We start from the raw sequence: 17,074 nt of genomic DNA, 5'->3' as shown, positions 1-17,074 counted from the left end.
TTCAGAATTCTCATCATCGTAGATATCAATGCTATGCAGACAAATCAAGTGACTTTTCTGAGGATATTATTTCAACTAATGTATTGTGTCATTGTCTACAGCAAATTGAAACAGGGTTAAAGAATGTTGACTAAAGCTAGAACTAAAAGTCAGCTGATCCCCATTACATTAACACCTGTGGTCTGATTCTGGGCTGGGCCAAAAGTGGAGATGAATGGTTTGGGCTGGTCAAGACCGTGTTTTGCAAACATTATTGGGTACAGGTGGTCTCGCGGAAGAGCACTAACTCAAGTTTTTCCCTCTTTCATCCATTTCCACTCAATTTAATCTTTTTGAGAAACAAAAATAATGTGAAAATAGTTCAAGTAAATATCCTTTTTTTTCATTACTGTCATTCTATTATTGTTTAAGGAATAAACAATTAGATTGAAATGTTCTACATTTGGTAATATCTGTGCCAGGTACGGGCCAAGTAGCGTATGGGCCAGAAATGAACAGTATATCAACATAGTCTAACTTTAAACCAGTCCTGGCTCAGGCTTCTTCCAGATCTGTTTCCTAGATCTTTACTACATGAGGACACCATGCAACGCTTATGAAGACCAGGTATGAGCCAGGTTTAGGCCAAAGATTGGCTGTGCACCAACATTGTTGCTCTGCATCAGTTCCAGACCAGACTCGTTTCAAATCTTCAAATCTGAACCATATCATGCGATCCAATTGCCTTAAGCAGTAGTACAAAGATGAAAGTATGAAATGCTGATCACAACAGATCTCAAAGACTTGCAGACTTTGATCAATTAGTGGAGCCCAGAGTTCAAAGTAAGCAAGTGAAGTTCTATTTTGATTAAAGAAACGTTTGTAATAAGGGCAAAAGAATAAGCCTATGTGACAAATCCCAACCAATCACCTAAGATTAAACATCACAAAGCTTTACTCGAAGCAAGTACATGATATGTTAGCCAACTACAGTTTAGAACAAAAAGCAATTACAAGAATAAGCAAGACTGGAAGTTCTGCGCTGACTCATTTTCAAGGTACGTCACTATGCAAATTCCTAAATGTAATGCTATACTTGTAATCTCTCAGGCAGAGCAAGGTAGGTTTCTTTCCACATTTCACTTCTTAGGTGCTCTTGTCTTGAAAATCAAACAAATGCAGCTAATTTTAAAGAGAAAACTCGTGATGTTTACAGGAAAAAAATACATTACGTGGAGGTTTTTCTGTCTAGTTTAGCATTTAAATGTTTATGAATAGCATTTATATAAAATTGATGTGGGAAATATTTTATTTTTTAAAGAAAATACACACGCGGAGAGAATTCCAATTTTTCTGAATAGATGGCAACATTTTGATCAAAAACAGCGTGTGGAGTACAAAGCATAAGAAAACAATGAAAAAAAATCTCATTCTTTTTGCCTTTCAAAGTCCATTTCAGATAACTCTCACGTGTGTTTGTGAGTGAGAGTCTTGGGAGGAGATGGAGATTGTTAGTTTATTGGATGGGGGGGGCAAACCTATGGAGTCGCTGGCTGCACTGGGTTAAAAATTATGGTCAGGGGTCCGGGCCTGGACACCAATCGAGTTCTCATTTGCATTTATAAATTTAAATATACAGCCAGACAGCTGCATGTTATGTTTCTTGTTATATATTTTTTAATAGATTACTCTCATTAAATTGGTTTTTAAACACTCTGATTTAAAGAAAATAATATATTAGGTCCCTGTTTGGAGCACTTATTTGATGTTTCCTTTTGCAATATTTTAGCAATATTTTTGTAATATTTGGTAGTATTTTGTAGTGTTTCTGTCGTATTTTTTAAGTGTCACTGTAATAGTATTTCTGTAGTACCGTTTTTGTAGTAGTTTTGTAGGAGTATATCTGCAGTAATATTTTATAGAATTTCTGTAGTATTTCTGTAGTTGTATTTCTATAGTGGTATTGTATTGTAGTATTAGTGTGGTAGGATGTTTGTGGTATTTCTGTAGGAAAAAAATACTTATCAAAAAGAAAGGGGAGAAAAATACTGTATGTATCATGATACAAACAATTTGATCATTTAGAAATGGGTTAATAAATGATTGTGATAATGATGTAAGATATGATCATTTGTAGAATGAAAGAAGCTTCCGAAGTTGTTTTGGAGTTGGGTCTCATATAAACCTTTGGCTTCAAGGTTTTAGTGACAGACCAGGTTACTAATCATTTTGTATTGTGATGTTTGTTGTAACATGATTGAAAAGAAAAAAATATCCAGAAATTATCATAAAAGGGCCCTGTTTTTTAAGCTCTAAATTTAGTTTGTAGTAGTTTCAGTAGTATTTTGTGGCAGTGGTACACATTTATTGTCACTTGCAAGCAAAGGAACGATTATCATTTTTTCGTTTGGGATCTAAGAATTCATTATCTGTTTGTGTAACTGTCCACCCAAGAAACGGGGAAGGAGTTCAGACATGGTCGTGCCGGTTACACCTACGCCATCACTCCTGTCTGAATCAGTTATGTGTCATTTGGGAACAAAACGGCTTAATCGTCCGATAGTTGTTGATTTGTGTTGTTGATTTTGAATGTGTTAATTTTTTGTTAAGTAAATGAGTTTATTTGCCACAGGGTGTATTTTTCTTCCATTTTTATGTATGAAAAAAAACTAGGGCTACACATATTTTTATATTGTATTATGACGGATGGATGAATGAGTTCATACCTGTCAACCTCCACGGCTCCATGCCCTTACAAACTGTCGTATTTTCCCTTACAAAATACAAAATAATCTTACACCATTTTTTTTTTCAAACATGTTTGTTTATGTCGTTTAACATGTTGTATTGTACATGTGTTTCGTTATATCATATATATTGTTAATTAAAATTTTGTTGTGAGATCCTGAGTTGCTCGACATAATTGAGGTTTATTATAAAAAACGTTCAAAAATGAAGTACTGTAGCTTGGACTTTCACTGTAGAAGGGAAAAATACATGCAAATATAATTAAGTGGAATAATATATTTTCTTATTCAAATTATGAATTCATTTTCTGCATTAAATTATTGTTGGTAATATACTGATTAAATGGATAACCACAAACCTGTCTTTTTTCATTTTCTCATTTTATACTTCCTTTTTTCTTAACTTCTTTATACAACATAATCATTTGTAATATAATGCATCAAAGCAAGTGAGCCGTTTGAGAGCCGGCTCTCTTAAAAGAGTTGAGCCGAAAAAGCCAGTTCTGTACAAAGAGACGGACTTCCTTTCACTACATCACTACATCATCTGGCTTCGTTTGCAACGAAAAAAAACACACCAAGATAGAGGCTTCCGCGGCGAACTCGTTTGACTTGATTGATTTGCCGTTTCGTGATAGTCGGTGTATACCGGATGGTATCCATCATTGACAAATTTGCGTTTTTCCGTACGTCGTACACGTTAAAAATGCACAATAAGCGTACTTTGTATGGCAAAACCGTACAGGTTGACAGGTATGTGAGTTTCACTTTCAGATCTGTATTATTCTTTCGGGAAATGACGTCACCCGAGCCCCGGAGCTTTTTAAATCTTAAAACAACAAACCAACGAGGGAGCTAGTGAGTGGATGAAAAAACACCACAAAATATCTCTTAGTGTTACACATTTGTTAAGTCTCCCGATTTGGTCGGGAGACTACCGCTTTGGCTACGATTCTCCCGCCTGCCGATCTCAGAGCAACATCTACCGATTTCTGGTCGCAGAAATTTTTATGTGAACAAAGTTTTGCCGATTAAAATGTAGCCGAATTATCCATAGTCTTTATCATCGTCTTTTTCGCCGTTCTGCACCGGAAAAAGCCTTGATCGAGACTCGGCAATCATAATCTCGAACTCCACGTGATCTCATTCCTTCGAGAGCAGCAGACGAATAAGAGCGCTACATATGACTATGTTAAAGAACACCAGAAAATCTGGAATAATTAAACATTGTAATAATCACATGTAAACATAAAATAACAATAAAGTAGATTGAAAAACGAATTTTATTGTTGTATTTTCCAATAATAATAATAATAATAATAATAATAATCGCGTCGAAATAAAAAATCTCCCGATTTCCCATTTTCTGAAACTTAACATGTATGGTGTTAACTTGTAGCATCTAGTCACTAGTCACTACACTAGATCCTAGTGTATGTTCGAAGTCATTAACAAAAATGACGTCATTGTCCGCCGCACGGGCGACAAACAAGTGGTCACGTGATCTAATGCGGAAGTCGTAGCGGTGTGTTTTAGCACAATTTAAGATGGCAGCGCACCCGGGAGGAGGTGGACAGGGTAAGTTCGCCATTCGCACCTTTGTTATGTTCACAAAAATACATGTAAAGTAACCGTGACATTCTCGCCGCGACTCTGGAACAAGCAAGTGATATTGCTCTCCCGCCGTTTGTTGTCCTTCTACTATTTATTTTTGGCAAATGGAAGCTCTTTTTGTCACGAGTGGTGGGTCGTTAGCCTCAGGTTAGCTCACGCTTTAAATTAGTTTTGAGTTTATTGACGAGACGATCAAGCAGCAGTGCGATGACCTTGACCTCAAAACGTTTAACTGTATGCGTGAACGCAATGACTTGTGATTTCTTTGTTTACTTTGCAGTTCTACGTGCTTCTTTATAAGGGCATGTGGATCTTTAGAAGGAATGGTGATCAACTATTATCCCCAAAAAATAAAATAAACACCCTGCCCCCCCTTCACTGCCAATTCTTGAGCCCTGCAAATAAAGTCTTTCAAAATTGGTAATATACACACCGTAATAATACAATTATTCAACTCATTTAAACTTACCTATTTGACACTAAGCAGCCTGTATTATCGCAATAACATTGAATGTTACTGATAACTTCGATTCTGCTCTCTGAATTTGATAACTGTCATTGTCTGTCTGTTCTATGATACGACAGTACAGTACTTCTCAACATTTTCTGTACCACGGACCGGATTAATGTCTGACAATATTATCAAATTAATAATATTGGTAATAAGCCACAAACCACTCTGTAATCATTAGAGCTGTAGATGACGTAAGAAAATGAATGATATTTTATCTAATATAGCATTTTACTAACTGTACCAGATAATGTCGGACTGGAGAAAAAACTGAGATCCTGGAGGATGTGTATAAACGTAAAAAACTTAAGGGAAACACTCTTTCGTGTTTCTCAGTGCTTGACAATTATTTTCTGTTATACCCTATTCATAAATGGAAATAATTTGAGTTACTGGCCAACACATACACCCACGGCATTTAACTTGTTTTTTTGTGGTCCGTTGAAAGTAACTTTCAAACACCCCTCGTGGTCCCATTGTGAACGTCACATGAACAATTACAAAAACTAAAAGACGCTACATGTTGTGACATTGGCAATGGGAGCCTGAGGGAAACATTGACTTTGATTTGTTGTTACAGGCCAAAAATTGCAGACACTCAAATGAATGAAAAGTTGTTTACAGACGCTCCCCTACTTACAAATATTTGAGTTACGAAGAACAGGAGATACAAACTTTTTTTGGTATGTCGAAAAATACATGGACATTGCTGTAAGTTTTATTTTGTATTGTGCACCTTTTTCCGGGTACAGGACATTACTGTAGTGCTTCTTTCCGCCGCTACTGGCATGTGGTGCTGTGAGAGCTCACCCAGCATCCACCCGGAACAAAAATAATTCGCTTCCTCTTTCTAGTTTGTGTTTAAACGTACTAACTATACTGTATCTCCAGCGCGCTAAGAACTTTGATATTTTTATTCTATATTATCTCATGCATCCATTCAATGTGGTTGGTGTAAAGTGGAAAGAAAAGGTGAGCCATTCCTTTTGAAATGAAAGTGGAATAAGAAAGCTTGATGTGGTTGAGAAAATGGTTGGATCGCTTTTTTTTTGGCCATTTTTTTACCACGGAGGAGGAAGTCACCTAACTGTTGAAGCTCATCTTCCAAAAGTAAGTTCAACTTAATTTTATTTGTCTTTATAGAGCATATTATTTTATGAAAAATTAATTTTTCTAGTATGAAACAATACAGGTTACTTATACGAGCCTTTACCATACTTATATCAACCTTAAACATGAATTCCATACAAAAATAGCATTGAAGCAACTTACGAAAAAAATGAATCTTACAAACAATCGTCCGGAACGAATTGTTCGTAAGTAGGGCAGCGCCTGTACTAAATCAGATAACCATGAAATGAAATGATCTGCATTTATATAGCGCTTTTCAAGTCAATGACTTCCCAAAGCGCTTTACATTGTGCTTCACATTTCCCAATAGCGGCCGTGATCTGTGCAGCCATGTAAGGCGCTAACCTGCTTATTGGGGGTGTTGGGGATTCAGTGTCTTACCCAAGGACACTTCGGCATGTAACACGGACAAGCCAGGATTCGAACTGGGATCCCTTAATCCTAAAACGATCGCTCTACCTCCTGAGCTACTGCCGCCCATAGACTCGTATAACAATTTTAAAGATGTATAATTTTGAATTGTATCCTTTTTTTTTTTGCTATTTGCAGGTGACTCCAAAGAGCAGATACTGGAACTGGGAGCGGTCTTGTTAAAAGAGTGAGTTTAATTGTCTAATAAAAGATGACTCGACTGCTTTTTTAAAATATCACTATTAATGTGATTTTAACGTGATTTTTTTTTTTTTTTTTTTTTAAATCCTCTTTTGCAGTTTTATTTATGAGCGAGTCCGTCGGCACGGAGAGTGCAACGCTGTGGTGACCCGGTCCCAGCTGGGCGGAGGCGAGATAAGCGATGCCAACCATAAAAGGCTGGCCCAGTGCTTGCAGAAGATCGGAGATGACCTGGATGGCAATGTGGAGCTCCAACGGTAACCGTATGCCGCATTAACTCATAGCTGGGTCTTTAAAACAAGTTCTGTGCCTAGTACTTTTCCCATTAATGGTTTTAACTCTTGTGGCATGCATTTGTTTTGGTGACACAATGTATGTCAGTGTACATTATTTGGACGTGAATTTAAAGTGTGATAACAAAGCCATTTATGAATATCTTTTGACTTCCAATCCCTCAAAATGTTCAGTGGCATCGGACCTATCCATACACATGTAGTTTTTTATTTAGTTATTCCTCCCCCGCCAATTAGACAGTAAAAATCCTAAAAGTGATTATAAAGAAAACTAACTGAACTGTGGATATATATATATATATATATATATATATATATATAATTAGAGCTTTGTATTAGTCAAAAAGTGGTGACAATTTTTCCTGCAATACCCAGAAAACTTCACACAATGCATGTCAGTGTACATTATTTGGACGTGACAGTGAAGTGTGATTACTCAGTCATCTATCAATATTTTTTGACTTCCAACCACTCAAAATATTTCGTGGAATCGGACTTATCTAGTACATGAGTAGATTTTATTTTATTTTTTTTACCCTCTACACTTAAAGACGGACATTGTTGCAGTGAATATCAGACGACCCAGTTTCTTTTTCCATATGCCCTTTGTAGACTAGTCTTTTATATTTCAGCTAAAATGAGAAGAAAGTATGCACGAAGTAGCTGTGCAGTGATCGTGGTCCAGCGCATTCCCGTTTTCTCCCCCTGTATATTAGTCATTGCGACTATGTGGTCAATAATTTACTCGGTAAAAAAAGATTGAATGCGGTGATGGGGCTACTGATGCGGGCAATGGCACAGAAAGTTAGCCAAGGATCTGGCAGTGTGGGGGGCACAAGGTGGCCAGACACTTAGTGTGATGTAGATCAAATGATTTTATTTTATTTTTGGATCGCCAGTCTTTTGTCCACTCGCGTCTTCTTTCAAATCATCTTGCACATTCTCGTCACCCAGATCCTCCTCCATGTCTTCTTCCTCCATCTTGTCAAAAAACTTTCCTGTTTGTCCTCCTCTAATTAATGTACATTGCATGCTTTGTGTAAACTATGTGGTTGACTCCCAATTCCAATAATATATGGATCCCGGCACAATGCCATTTGGAACATCTGCATGTTCTTACAACCCGTGAGAAATTTGAGCGCCTAAGTAGTACTTTTCTATGTAGTTTAATTTAATTTTAATTGAAAATACAAAAAGCATAAAAGTGTACATAATTGGTACGTTCATGCCACGATGGTTAATCCACAGTGCGGAAACAACTAATGTCCATCAAATTTATGAATTGCTCAATCTGCAGTTGATCTATAATTAACTGCTACCTATTTTATCTTGAGGCGTCTACTGGGATCTGACTGCTATATTATCCTGTTTATTGGCTTATTCTACTTTTATGAAAGATTTTTTATTTTCGTTCAGATTTTTAAAAAATGAATACCAGATCTCTCTGAACACTGGGGTGGACCTGATAACTACTCAGTCTTGGCACCTCAAAAAATAGGTTGTTTTAATAACTATTTTACAAATATATGTATTTCATCTTTTTATTTATTTGATATCCAAATCTATTTAAATAACTCCTGGAAAAGGCACGTTAGTCAAAAAGTTGTGTTTGTATTTTTCTCTGTGTGTTGTAGCTACCTCTGGTGGGTGGTCTATTTGTGTACTGTAGTTTAAATTTAACTTTAATCTTCAATTAAAAATTTTTTTTAGTAGCGCACGATAATGATGTGAAGACCTAACCTTTTTAATTGGACATTGCATCATTCCAAACAAAATCGCCATTAAACTGCCAAACAACAATACACAGTCATTAAAATGGGCACTTTGCCAACCTTTATATATCACTGTTGTGCAAAAACACACTATACCTTATTTTCCACACTACCATTCTCTCTGGCGTATATGTCGCACCAGCCAAAAAATGCTTGATTAAGAAGTGTAAAACATGTATAAGTCGCATTTTAGGGGACATTTATTTGTCAAAATCCAAAGCCAAAAACATTCATGTCATCTTGAAAGGCAATTTGAAAAAATGACAATGAAGTACACAGTATACTAACGTTACATGTACACGCTCATCAGTAACGACGTGACATATTAAGAGTTAATTACATAACTCTACCATAAAGAACATCGGCTCGCTACAACGGGTCAGGTGCAATCGACATTTCGTTCTGTGTACATTGTTACACAGAATGACAATACAAGGAAATTATTATTATTATTATTATTATTATTTATCGTCTTCACTGCTAATCACTCAATCCAAACAAATCTTCATCCCCGGTGTCACTTTTACCGGTAAACAACAACTAATTTCCGGTGAAGGTTGCGAAAAACGGCTTAAGAGGACAAAGCAGAGACTCGGGTGTTTACAAAGGAGATTAGAGAGGAGCCTGCTGCGTTTGTCAAAAAAAAATCCAGAAAAAGTGGCAATTTGTGGAGTGACGGATCTTTAATTACACTTACCTTGCGCATTTTGCAAACTCCCGATAAGTTGACCGTGCGCAGCATTTTGTACCAGCTGCAGGCTCTTGATTTTGGCCTTCGGGAGACCGGATTATAGTACATTACAGTACTCGAGACGGGAGGTAACAAACGCATGAATTATAATCTCTGGGATAGCATAGGGCGAATTTTAGAATTGTTGTGAAGATTGAAAAAAGCTGTTCTGGTAAGATTCTTAACGTGTGTTTGAAGGGACAGATGGTGGTCAAATATGACACCTAAATTTTTGACTGAATCACTCTGGGTGATATTACATTTGTCAATGTTCAGAGCCGTTTTTGAGAACAAGTCACGGCATTTAGATGGACCAATAACTGGCATTTTGGTCTTTTCAGAGTTAAGGCGCAAGAAGTTGAGTGACATCCATTCTTTTATCTCAGTGAGGCAGGCCTCCAAATTTCCACAGATTATTGTGGAAGATTCCTCCATCGGAATATATAGTTGTGTGTCATCTGCGTAGCATTGAAAACTGATATTATACTTGTGAATAATATCACCTAATGGAAGCATGTAAATGCTGAAAAGAAGGGGACCAAGTACTGAACCTGGCGGAACACCACAGGTAACACTAAAGGGCTAAGATGTCATTTCACCGTATTTAACACAGTGCGTCCTATCTGAGAGGTAGGATCTGAACCATAAGAGGACAGTTCCTGAGAGACCAATCCATTTTTCCAACCGTTCTAGTAAGATATTATGGTCCACAGTGTCAAAGGCAGCACTAAGGTCCTGCAGCAGCAAGAGTGATGAAGCGTCAGAGTCCATTGCCAGTAGAAGATCATTGGTTATCTTAATCAGGGCTGTCTCTGTAGAGTGGTTAGCCCTGAAGCCCGATTGCATAGATTCAAAAAGATCATTCTCAGATATAAAGTCATTCAGCTGCTGTGCCACAACTTTTTCAAGTACTTTAGAAAGAAACGGTAGGTTTGACACAGCTCTGTAATTACATACGTTTTCTACAACTCCTTAGGAGAGTGATATGTTGATAATATTTAGAACTGAAGGTCCAAGGACCCCGAATAAACCTTTAATCAGCATACTAACATAGAGGAAGAAAGCGACCAAAGAGTGTAAACGGGAAATATGATCATTAAAAGACCACATTGACATATTGTGGCTGTAAACCAGTAGCACAGTCTACATGTTATGTTCTCAACGTCTCAGTTGAAATAAATGTCAGCTTTCGGACTGTCTGACACAGACTGATGTGCATTGTTTGAACATCATTCATGGTTTATTGTCCTGGAAGTGTATGATTGAAGTTTTTTGTTTTTTAAGAAAGAAAATTAAACAGCAATCAATTATATCCAATCAAAATTCTTCTAAAATTATTTACAATCGTGAAGTAAATGGAACCGGCAACTTGGTATCAGGACACGGTCTAATCCTGACCAAATCCTGTCCGACCCCTACTGATGACATTGAAATTGATTTGGCCTGTTCTTACTGCTCTCATGTCTCCCGTTTTAGTATATTTCATTTAGTAATCATGACTCTTTAAATCATGTAACTTCTCCCGCTCAGGATGATCAACTGCCCCTCGTTGAGTCCCACCAAGGAGGTTTTTGTGAAGATTGCTGTCGAGATTTTCTCTGATGGAAAGTTCAGCTGGGGTCGTGTGGTCACCCTTTTTTACCTGGCCTGTCGACTCGTTATCAAAGTGAGTTGAGACCCATTATCAATGTTTGCAGTGTTGAAAGAGATCATTTTATTCATTTATTTTGGTCAGAATTTATCCCTAGCACTTAACTTGAGCCTATTTCTTTGTCAAATCTTTGCAAATTACAGTTTTTTTCTCTACTTTGCCGGCCAAAATGTGTCACATGAGCCAAGTGAAGTAAACCCATGAAAATGCGTGAATTTTAATGTTTTTATCTCAAGGATTGCAAAGTTCTTGAATTTTTGGTGAAGTGCTTGTAATTGTTTGAAATTGTTGCATGGTGTCCCAGCAAGGCTGCTTAAAAATGACGCCGACACTGCTTTCTTGTGACTTTGCTTTGCCATGGCATTTCTTTTTTTCCTCTTGATAAATGACAGCTGGCATTAGTTTGTATAGCATTGTCCTACAAAGCGTCATCGCCCCCCTATGGGCCGTGCCCAAGAACATTTGTGCCAGGCCACTATGAAATGTGTATTATTGCAAGTGTTATGTATCAATTATTGGAAATGAAAAATATTAGGATGGTGTTTCACAGTGGTAAATTGTAATCAGGAAAAACTTCCTGCAACTGAAAATTTAAGATGCATGTCGTTTGCACCCAACACCAGTATATGGGTAGAGATTTGTCTCAGAAATATTTACACATGTATTGTTCGGATCCACAAATATAGTACCGATTTACAAAAAAATTCACACGTAAGATTAAAAATTGCATTTGTAAATCAAAATGCAAAATGCTTGATTTGCACTGGATTTATTCTCTGAGGTACTGGCGAAATTGGATAATTGACTTTGAAAGTCCTCAAAAGTGCTTGAATGTGGCCATGAAAAAAGGTGTTCAAACCGTGATTTATACTTTGTAGTCCGGAATTTACATTATGCAATTCCGAATTGTATCGTTCACGCAGGCGCTGTTGACCCGCGTCCCTGACATTATCAGAACCATCATCAACTGGACCATTGACTACCTCCAGGAAAATGTTCTCAACTGGATTCGGGAACAAGGAGGCTGGGTAAGGACATGAAAATCAACAAACTTTCAAATGTTCTATGGATTCTCAACATTGAAACCTTTTTTATTATTTTCAAGGAGGGCATCCGCTCCTACTTCGGCACGCCAACGTGGCAAATGGTGGCCGTGTTCATGGCCGGCGTCATCACTACCCTCCTGGTGGCTCGGAAAATGTGAGAAGAGCGCCCGAACGGGAAACGAGGACTTGAACTTTTTGTGAAGACCGTGGCGCTGTCGTCGCTCCCACTCACTCCTGTGTCCTGTGTTACTGGCGGCTGTTTGGAGGCGGGGTACACAAGCCAACACTCTGAGCGAGGAAATGTGTTTTAAATAACTTATTTTCTACCTTTTAGGTACAACAAAAATCACATATTTTTTTGCTGTCATTCAGAGCTATGGTATTCAGCTCCTTTATTTCATTGAGACAGCAGGCGTCCTCTTCCTATTTGTCAATGTGCAATCCATTATTATTGACTTTTTCCTTTTTATTACACAAAACAATCTCTTTCTCAGTAACATTTATTTAAAAAAAATGTGGCCACTGTTTTGTATTTTTGTTTGACTCCTCTTCCCAAAGCAATATGTAGATAATGCTTGTTTAATCGATCGTTTCCATTTTCTCTAAAATGGAGTTGGATTTTTGTAAGGCTCTGGACCAGGTGCACATGACTTTGTCAAAGAATACACCACTGTACGCGTTTTTCGGGAGTCATTCAAAAGCGTTTTCTCGGCACAAAAAAAAAACTAGACCCTTGTTTCGTCAGTGCCTTTTTCTTGTGCTTTTTTTACAATGAATTTTTCACATTTTCTATCACATTTCTAAGAGTATAAAGTCAAACCCTGGGAAAAAATGTCGGAGTGAATTTGTATGTTGTAATATGAATATTAAATATCTAACAGATGTCTTTCTTCGCAGCACTCATTTATTAAGCTTTTCAATTTTATGATCCAAAACACACAAACACAATATTATTTCCCTAGACGTATGGAATACTCTTAAGAGCTTTGAAGTGAGAAACGGGCTTGTTGATTCATAAAATCACTACTGGCCACTACTGTGATTCATTATATATTTCTGGAATTATTACAATGTTTGTACACCTTTTTCAAGGCCAAATTCAAGTTTTTTATTTTCATTTCAGTACCATCAAAAGAAAAAAATCCAGTGTGAACATATATTTTGCAGAAACACAAATGTATCTGTGATCTATATATTTGATTTTTAATCTCATGTGTGTGCACTACTCTCTGGTCTCCCGAAGTCTAGAATCAAGTCTCTTCAGCTGGTACAAAATGCCGCAGCGAGGCTTTTAACTAGGACAAAAAAGTACGATCACATAACACCGATTTTGGCTAACCTGCATTGGCTCCCAGTTAGCCTTAGATGTGATTTCAAGGTTCTCTTAGTATTATACAAAATCATACATGGACTTGCTCCCTCTTATCTTTCAGATCTGATTTGCCCCTATGTCCCGGTCCGGAGCCTACGATCTGAGAGTGCCGGTCTTCTGGTGATCCCAAGAGCAAAGAAGTGTTCTGCTGGTCCGAGAGCGTTCTCCATCCGGCCACCGGTGCTGTGGAATGCTCTTCCCCCTGAGATCCGATCTGCAACCTCAGTGGAAATGTTTAAATCTAAACTTAAAACTCACTTCTACTCCATAGCAAATGAATAACCTACTCTTCTCGTCGGCTGAAAAATAGTCTGCGTAATATAGTGTAATAATCTGTGAAGCCCTTTGAGACTCTTCGTGATTTAGGGCTATACAAATAAAAATGACTTGCATTTATTAAGACATGATTTTTAGATCTTAAGTCAATGACGGATATTTTGCGGATCTTGACAAAACATGTAAATGTTTTCGAGACAAACCTTCCCATGAAGGTGTTAGGTCGGATAGCAGAAATATGAAGCTTACATTTCCAAATTCTTCCCATTGCAATTTACCACTGGGAAATGCTACTTTAATATTTTGAATGGCCCAAAATACATTTGCTTTAAAAGACCGTACTAAACAGACTCTGGCAGTTGCCTTTAATCACTTGAGAAGAAGGAATGCAATGGCAAAGCAGCGTCTGTTGAGAAACACGGTGACAATTTCAAGCATTCACAAACACTATCCAAGATGTAAGCACTTTTCAATCCTCGTAAACAACATTAGAGTAAATGCATTTTCAAGAATTTCAAGCACCCGTGCAAAACCTGTTATTAGAGCTCCGAAGCGTCTATAACAGAGGTCGGGAACCTAATAGTCCACAAGCTATGGCTCTTTTCATGAACTCATATTGCTTGGAGATAAAGGTTTGCCCTGTTATATTTAATCTGAAGTACTTTAATTCTTTTGTGGAGGCAGACATGTGCAAGGCCATGTACCACTGCAATGGTCGGCAGATTCGTCCAGTATATAAAGGTCACAGTTTTCACTACAGTTTACAGTCAATGTGTCACCAACAGATCCCGTTTTGGTTGTACGTCGCTAAGGAACCCTTTAAATGTAAGCACAAAAAATAATATATGTTCACTGTTGAGACACTGTATGATTAAAACCCACAGGACAAACTAGGGGATTTTAAAGTTCATCGCTAATGCTAATGATTGATCCGAAGGAAAAATGTGGACACAAGCAGAATGCCCACGTGTTTGATTCCAAACAAAGTACAATTTATTTATACATAGCAAAAGAAAAATCAATAAAACAAAGAAAAGATTGCACCAGGATAAAGTCGTGTGCTTCTAATTAACTCATTATAACATATGGGAAAGAGGGAAGAAACTATGTATTGATTGAAAACGATGAGCCGCAGGTTTGAGAGCATTCTTCATTCGGGCCCCGGTGCTGTGGAATGCTCTTCCCCCTGAGATTCGCTCTGCAACCTGGTCATCCTTGAAGGGGGATGACCCCATGTGCGGTCCGTTTCTCAAGGTTTCTTCATTTTTCTCATGTTGAGGTTTTTGAGTTTTTCCTTGCCCTCATGTAGGTTTTAGATCAGGGGGTGGTGTAATAATAGTCTATGCTTTGCAATTATCTGTGGTCTGTGCAGCCCTTTGAGCCTCTTTATGATTAAGGGCTATACAAATAAACATGACATGACTTGACAGGACAAACCGCTCCACCAGGGATGCCATCTCCTCTGCGCTTCACCTGAGCCTGACACATCTAGAGGAGAAGAACACCCATGTGCGGATGCTGTTCCTGGACTTCAGTTCAGCATTCAACACCATCATCCCACAACATCTGGTGGACAAAATGAGACTCCTGGGTTTCAACACCCCCCTGCGGAACTGGCTGCTGGACTTCCTCTGTGACAGACCCCAATCAGTGCGGATAGGTCAGAACAGTTCAGATGTCATCTACCTCAGCACGGGCTCCCCCCAAGGCTGCGTCCTAAGCCCCTTGCTGTTCACCTTGATGACACACGACTGCGTCCCTAGGTCCGCCACAAACCACATCGTGAAGTATGCTGACGACACAACAGTGGTGGGCCTCATCAGGGATGACAACGACCTGGCCTACAGAGAGGAGGTGGAGCAGTTGGTGGGCTGGTGCAGGGACAACAGCCTGGTCCTGAATGTCGACAAAACTAAAGAGATCATTGTCGACTTTAGGAAAAACCAGCCCAACCATGCCCCACTTTGCATCAACAACAAGGCTGTGGAGGTTGTCAGCAGTATCAAGTTCCTAGGGGTGCACATTACAAACAAACTCACCTGGTCCGTAAACACTGCATCACTGGTTAAGAGGGCACAGCAGCGCCTGTACTTCCTGCGGAGGATGAGGAGAGCCCACCTGCCCCCACCCTCCCTCATTACATTCTACAGGGGCACCATAGAGAGTATCCTGACCAGCTGTATCTCTGTGTGGTGTGGAGGCTGCAGCGCTACCGACTGGGGTAGTGTGAGGAGGGTAACGAGGACAGCAGAGAAAATAATCGGGACTACACTTCCCTCCATTCAGGACATTGGCCAGAAGCACTGCCTATCCCATGCTAAAAACATTACTGGGGACCCCTCTCACCCCCATCATGGACTGTTCACTCTGCTAGCCTCTGGGAAGAGGTACTGCAGTGTGCGGTGCAGGACCACCAGGCTCCGCAATAGTCTAGTCCCCCTGGCCATTAGACTGTTAAATGGTCAATCTAACATATAGTTAACTTAAATCTAAACGGCTGCTAATCTGACTTTTGCACTACTGGCAGTTTTTTTTATAGCTTGCCACTCCTTGCACATTGCTCTCTGCACTATTGTAATTACAGCGTTATTGTTACAGTGTTAATGTTACTGTGTACCTGACTTGTTAACCTGACTGCCCATTTTGCGCATCTGGTTAGCTACTCTTCTTGCACTATCGGAACTATGGTAAAATACTATACGTAGCCAAAATACAATACAACATTATTTATATCTGTACATTCAAGGAAACTGTGGGGGTCAGATGCATCGACATTTCGTTCTGTATACACGTGTACTAGAATGACAATAAAGTAGATCTGAATCTGAATCTGAATCTGAACTTGATGGATAAATTGGACGTTAAAAATAATCAACACAGTGAAATGATCGAAGGTTATGTCATGGCGTGTTTGAATTAAATTATATGCCCAAAGCACCAAAACGTCTGTTTCTGAAATTCTTTCCTGTTACTTTGGGATGAGGGAGGGACACCGTGTGGAACCTGGGCGTGTTTGACAAACCTCTCTCCCCCTTTCTCTTCAATCGGGAGGTAAAAGGGTGAGATAGGTACTCACGGGCAGATCCAGCCCTGTCCTCCCTTGTCCAGGGTCAAAGGCCAGCCATGGCGATCCAAGTCAGCTCGAGCCTCCTGGCCTCTTAGTCCCGGAAGAAAAGAGAGAGGGGCGGGCATTTCCACTCTCATTTTAAATGCTCAGCAATGCCATCCACCAGAGGGGGCGTGTCATATGATGCCTGTTACGGGAGTTCCTGTTAAGGTTTGGAGGCCTTACAAAATAAACTTCTCTAGACGCCCAACTGATTGATTGATTGATTAATAG

The 17,074-nt window shown here is 38.8% G+C and overlaps 1 protein-coding gene across 3 annotated transcripts; it reads left to right on the top strand.

Annotated features, from left to right (window-relative positions):
- The first annotated feature begins 925 nt into the window (after positions 1–925).
- Positions 926–12,972, top strand: LOC148373979 (apoptosis regulator BAX-like). Of its 3 annotated transcripts, none has more exons than XM_088330786.1 (6): positions 926–1,037; positions 6,532–6,580; positions 6,693–6,851; positions 10,920–11,055; positions 11,964–12,068; positions 12,146–12,972. In XM_088330786.1, exons 1-6 carry the CDS (start codon positions 956–958, stop codon positions 12,242–12,244), a joined length of 630 nt encoding a protein of 209 aa, XP_088186912.1. In that variant the 5' UTR covers positions 926–955; the 3' UTR covers positions 12,245–12,972. The 3 variants fall into 3 exon arrangements, with proteins under 3 accessions (XP_088186912.1, XP_088186930.1, XP_088186919.1); XM_088330804.1 differs by lacking the exon at positions 926–1,037 and adding an exon at positions 4,206–4,304; XM_088330793.1 differs by lacking the exon at positions 926–1,037 and adding an exon at positions 4,425–4,487.
- The last annotated feature ends 4,102 nt before the right edge of the window (positions 12,973–17,074 follow it).

The sequence above is a fragment of the Urocampus carinirostris genome, chromosome 1, assembly GCF_059441175.1.
Source record: "Urocampus carinirostris isolate Australia breed hairy pipefish chromosome 1, RoL_Ucar_1.0, whole genome shotgun sequence".
Classification (NCBI taxonomy): domain Eukaryota; kingdom Metazoa; phylum Chordata; class Actinopteri; order Syngnathiformes; family Syngnathidae; genus Urocampus; species Urocampus carinirostris.
The sequence above is the reverse complement of the archived record's forward strand: the minus strand, read 5'-3'. Positions and strand labels throughout refer to the sequence as shown.

Excerpts from the sequence above, each read along its gene's own strand:
- LOC148373979 (XM_088330786.1), top strand. The coding sequence starts at position 956 with ATGTTAGCCAACTACAGTTTAGAACAAAAAGCAATTACAAGAATAAGC. Across the intron at positions 1,038-6,531 it reads TGCGCTGACTCATTTTCAAG|GTGACTCCAAAGAGCAGATA; the intron begins GTACGTCACTAT and ends TGCTATTTGCAG. Across the intron at positions 6,581-6,692 it reads GGAGCGGTCTTGTTAAAAGA|TTTTATTTATGAGCGAGTCC; the intron begins GTGAGTTTAATT and ends CCTCTTTTGCAG.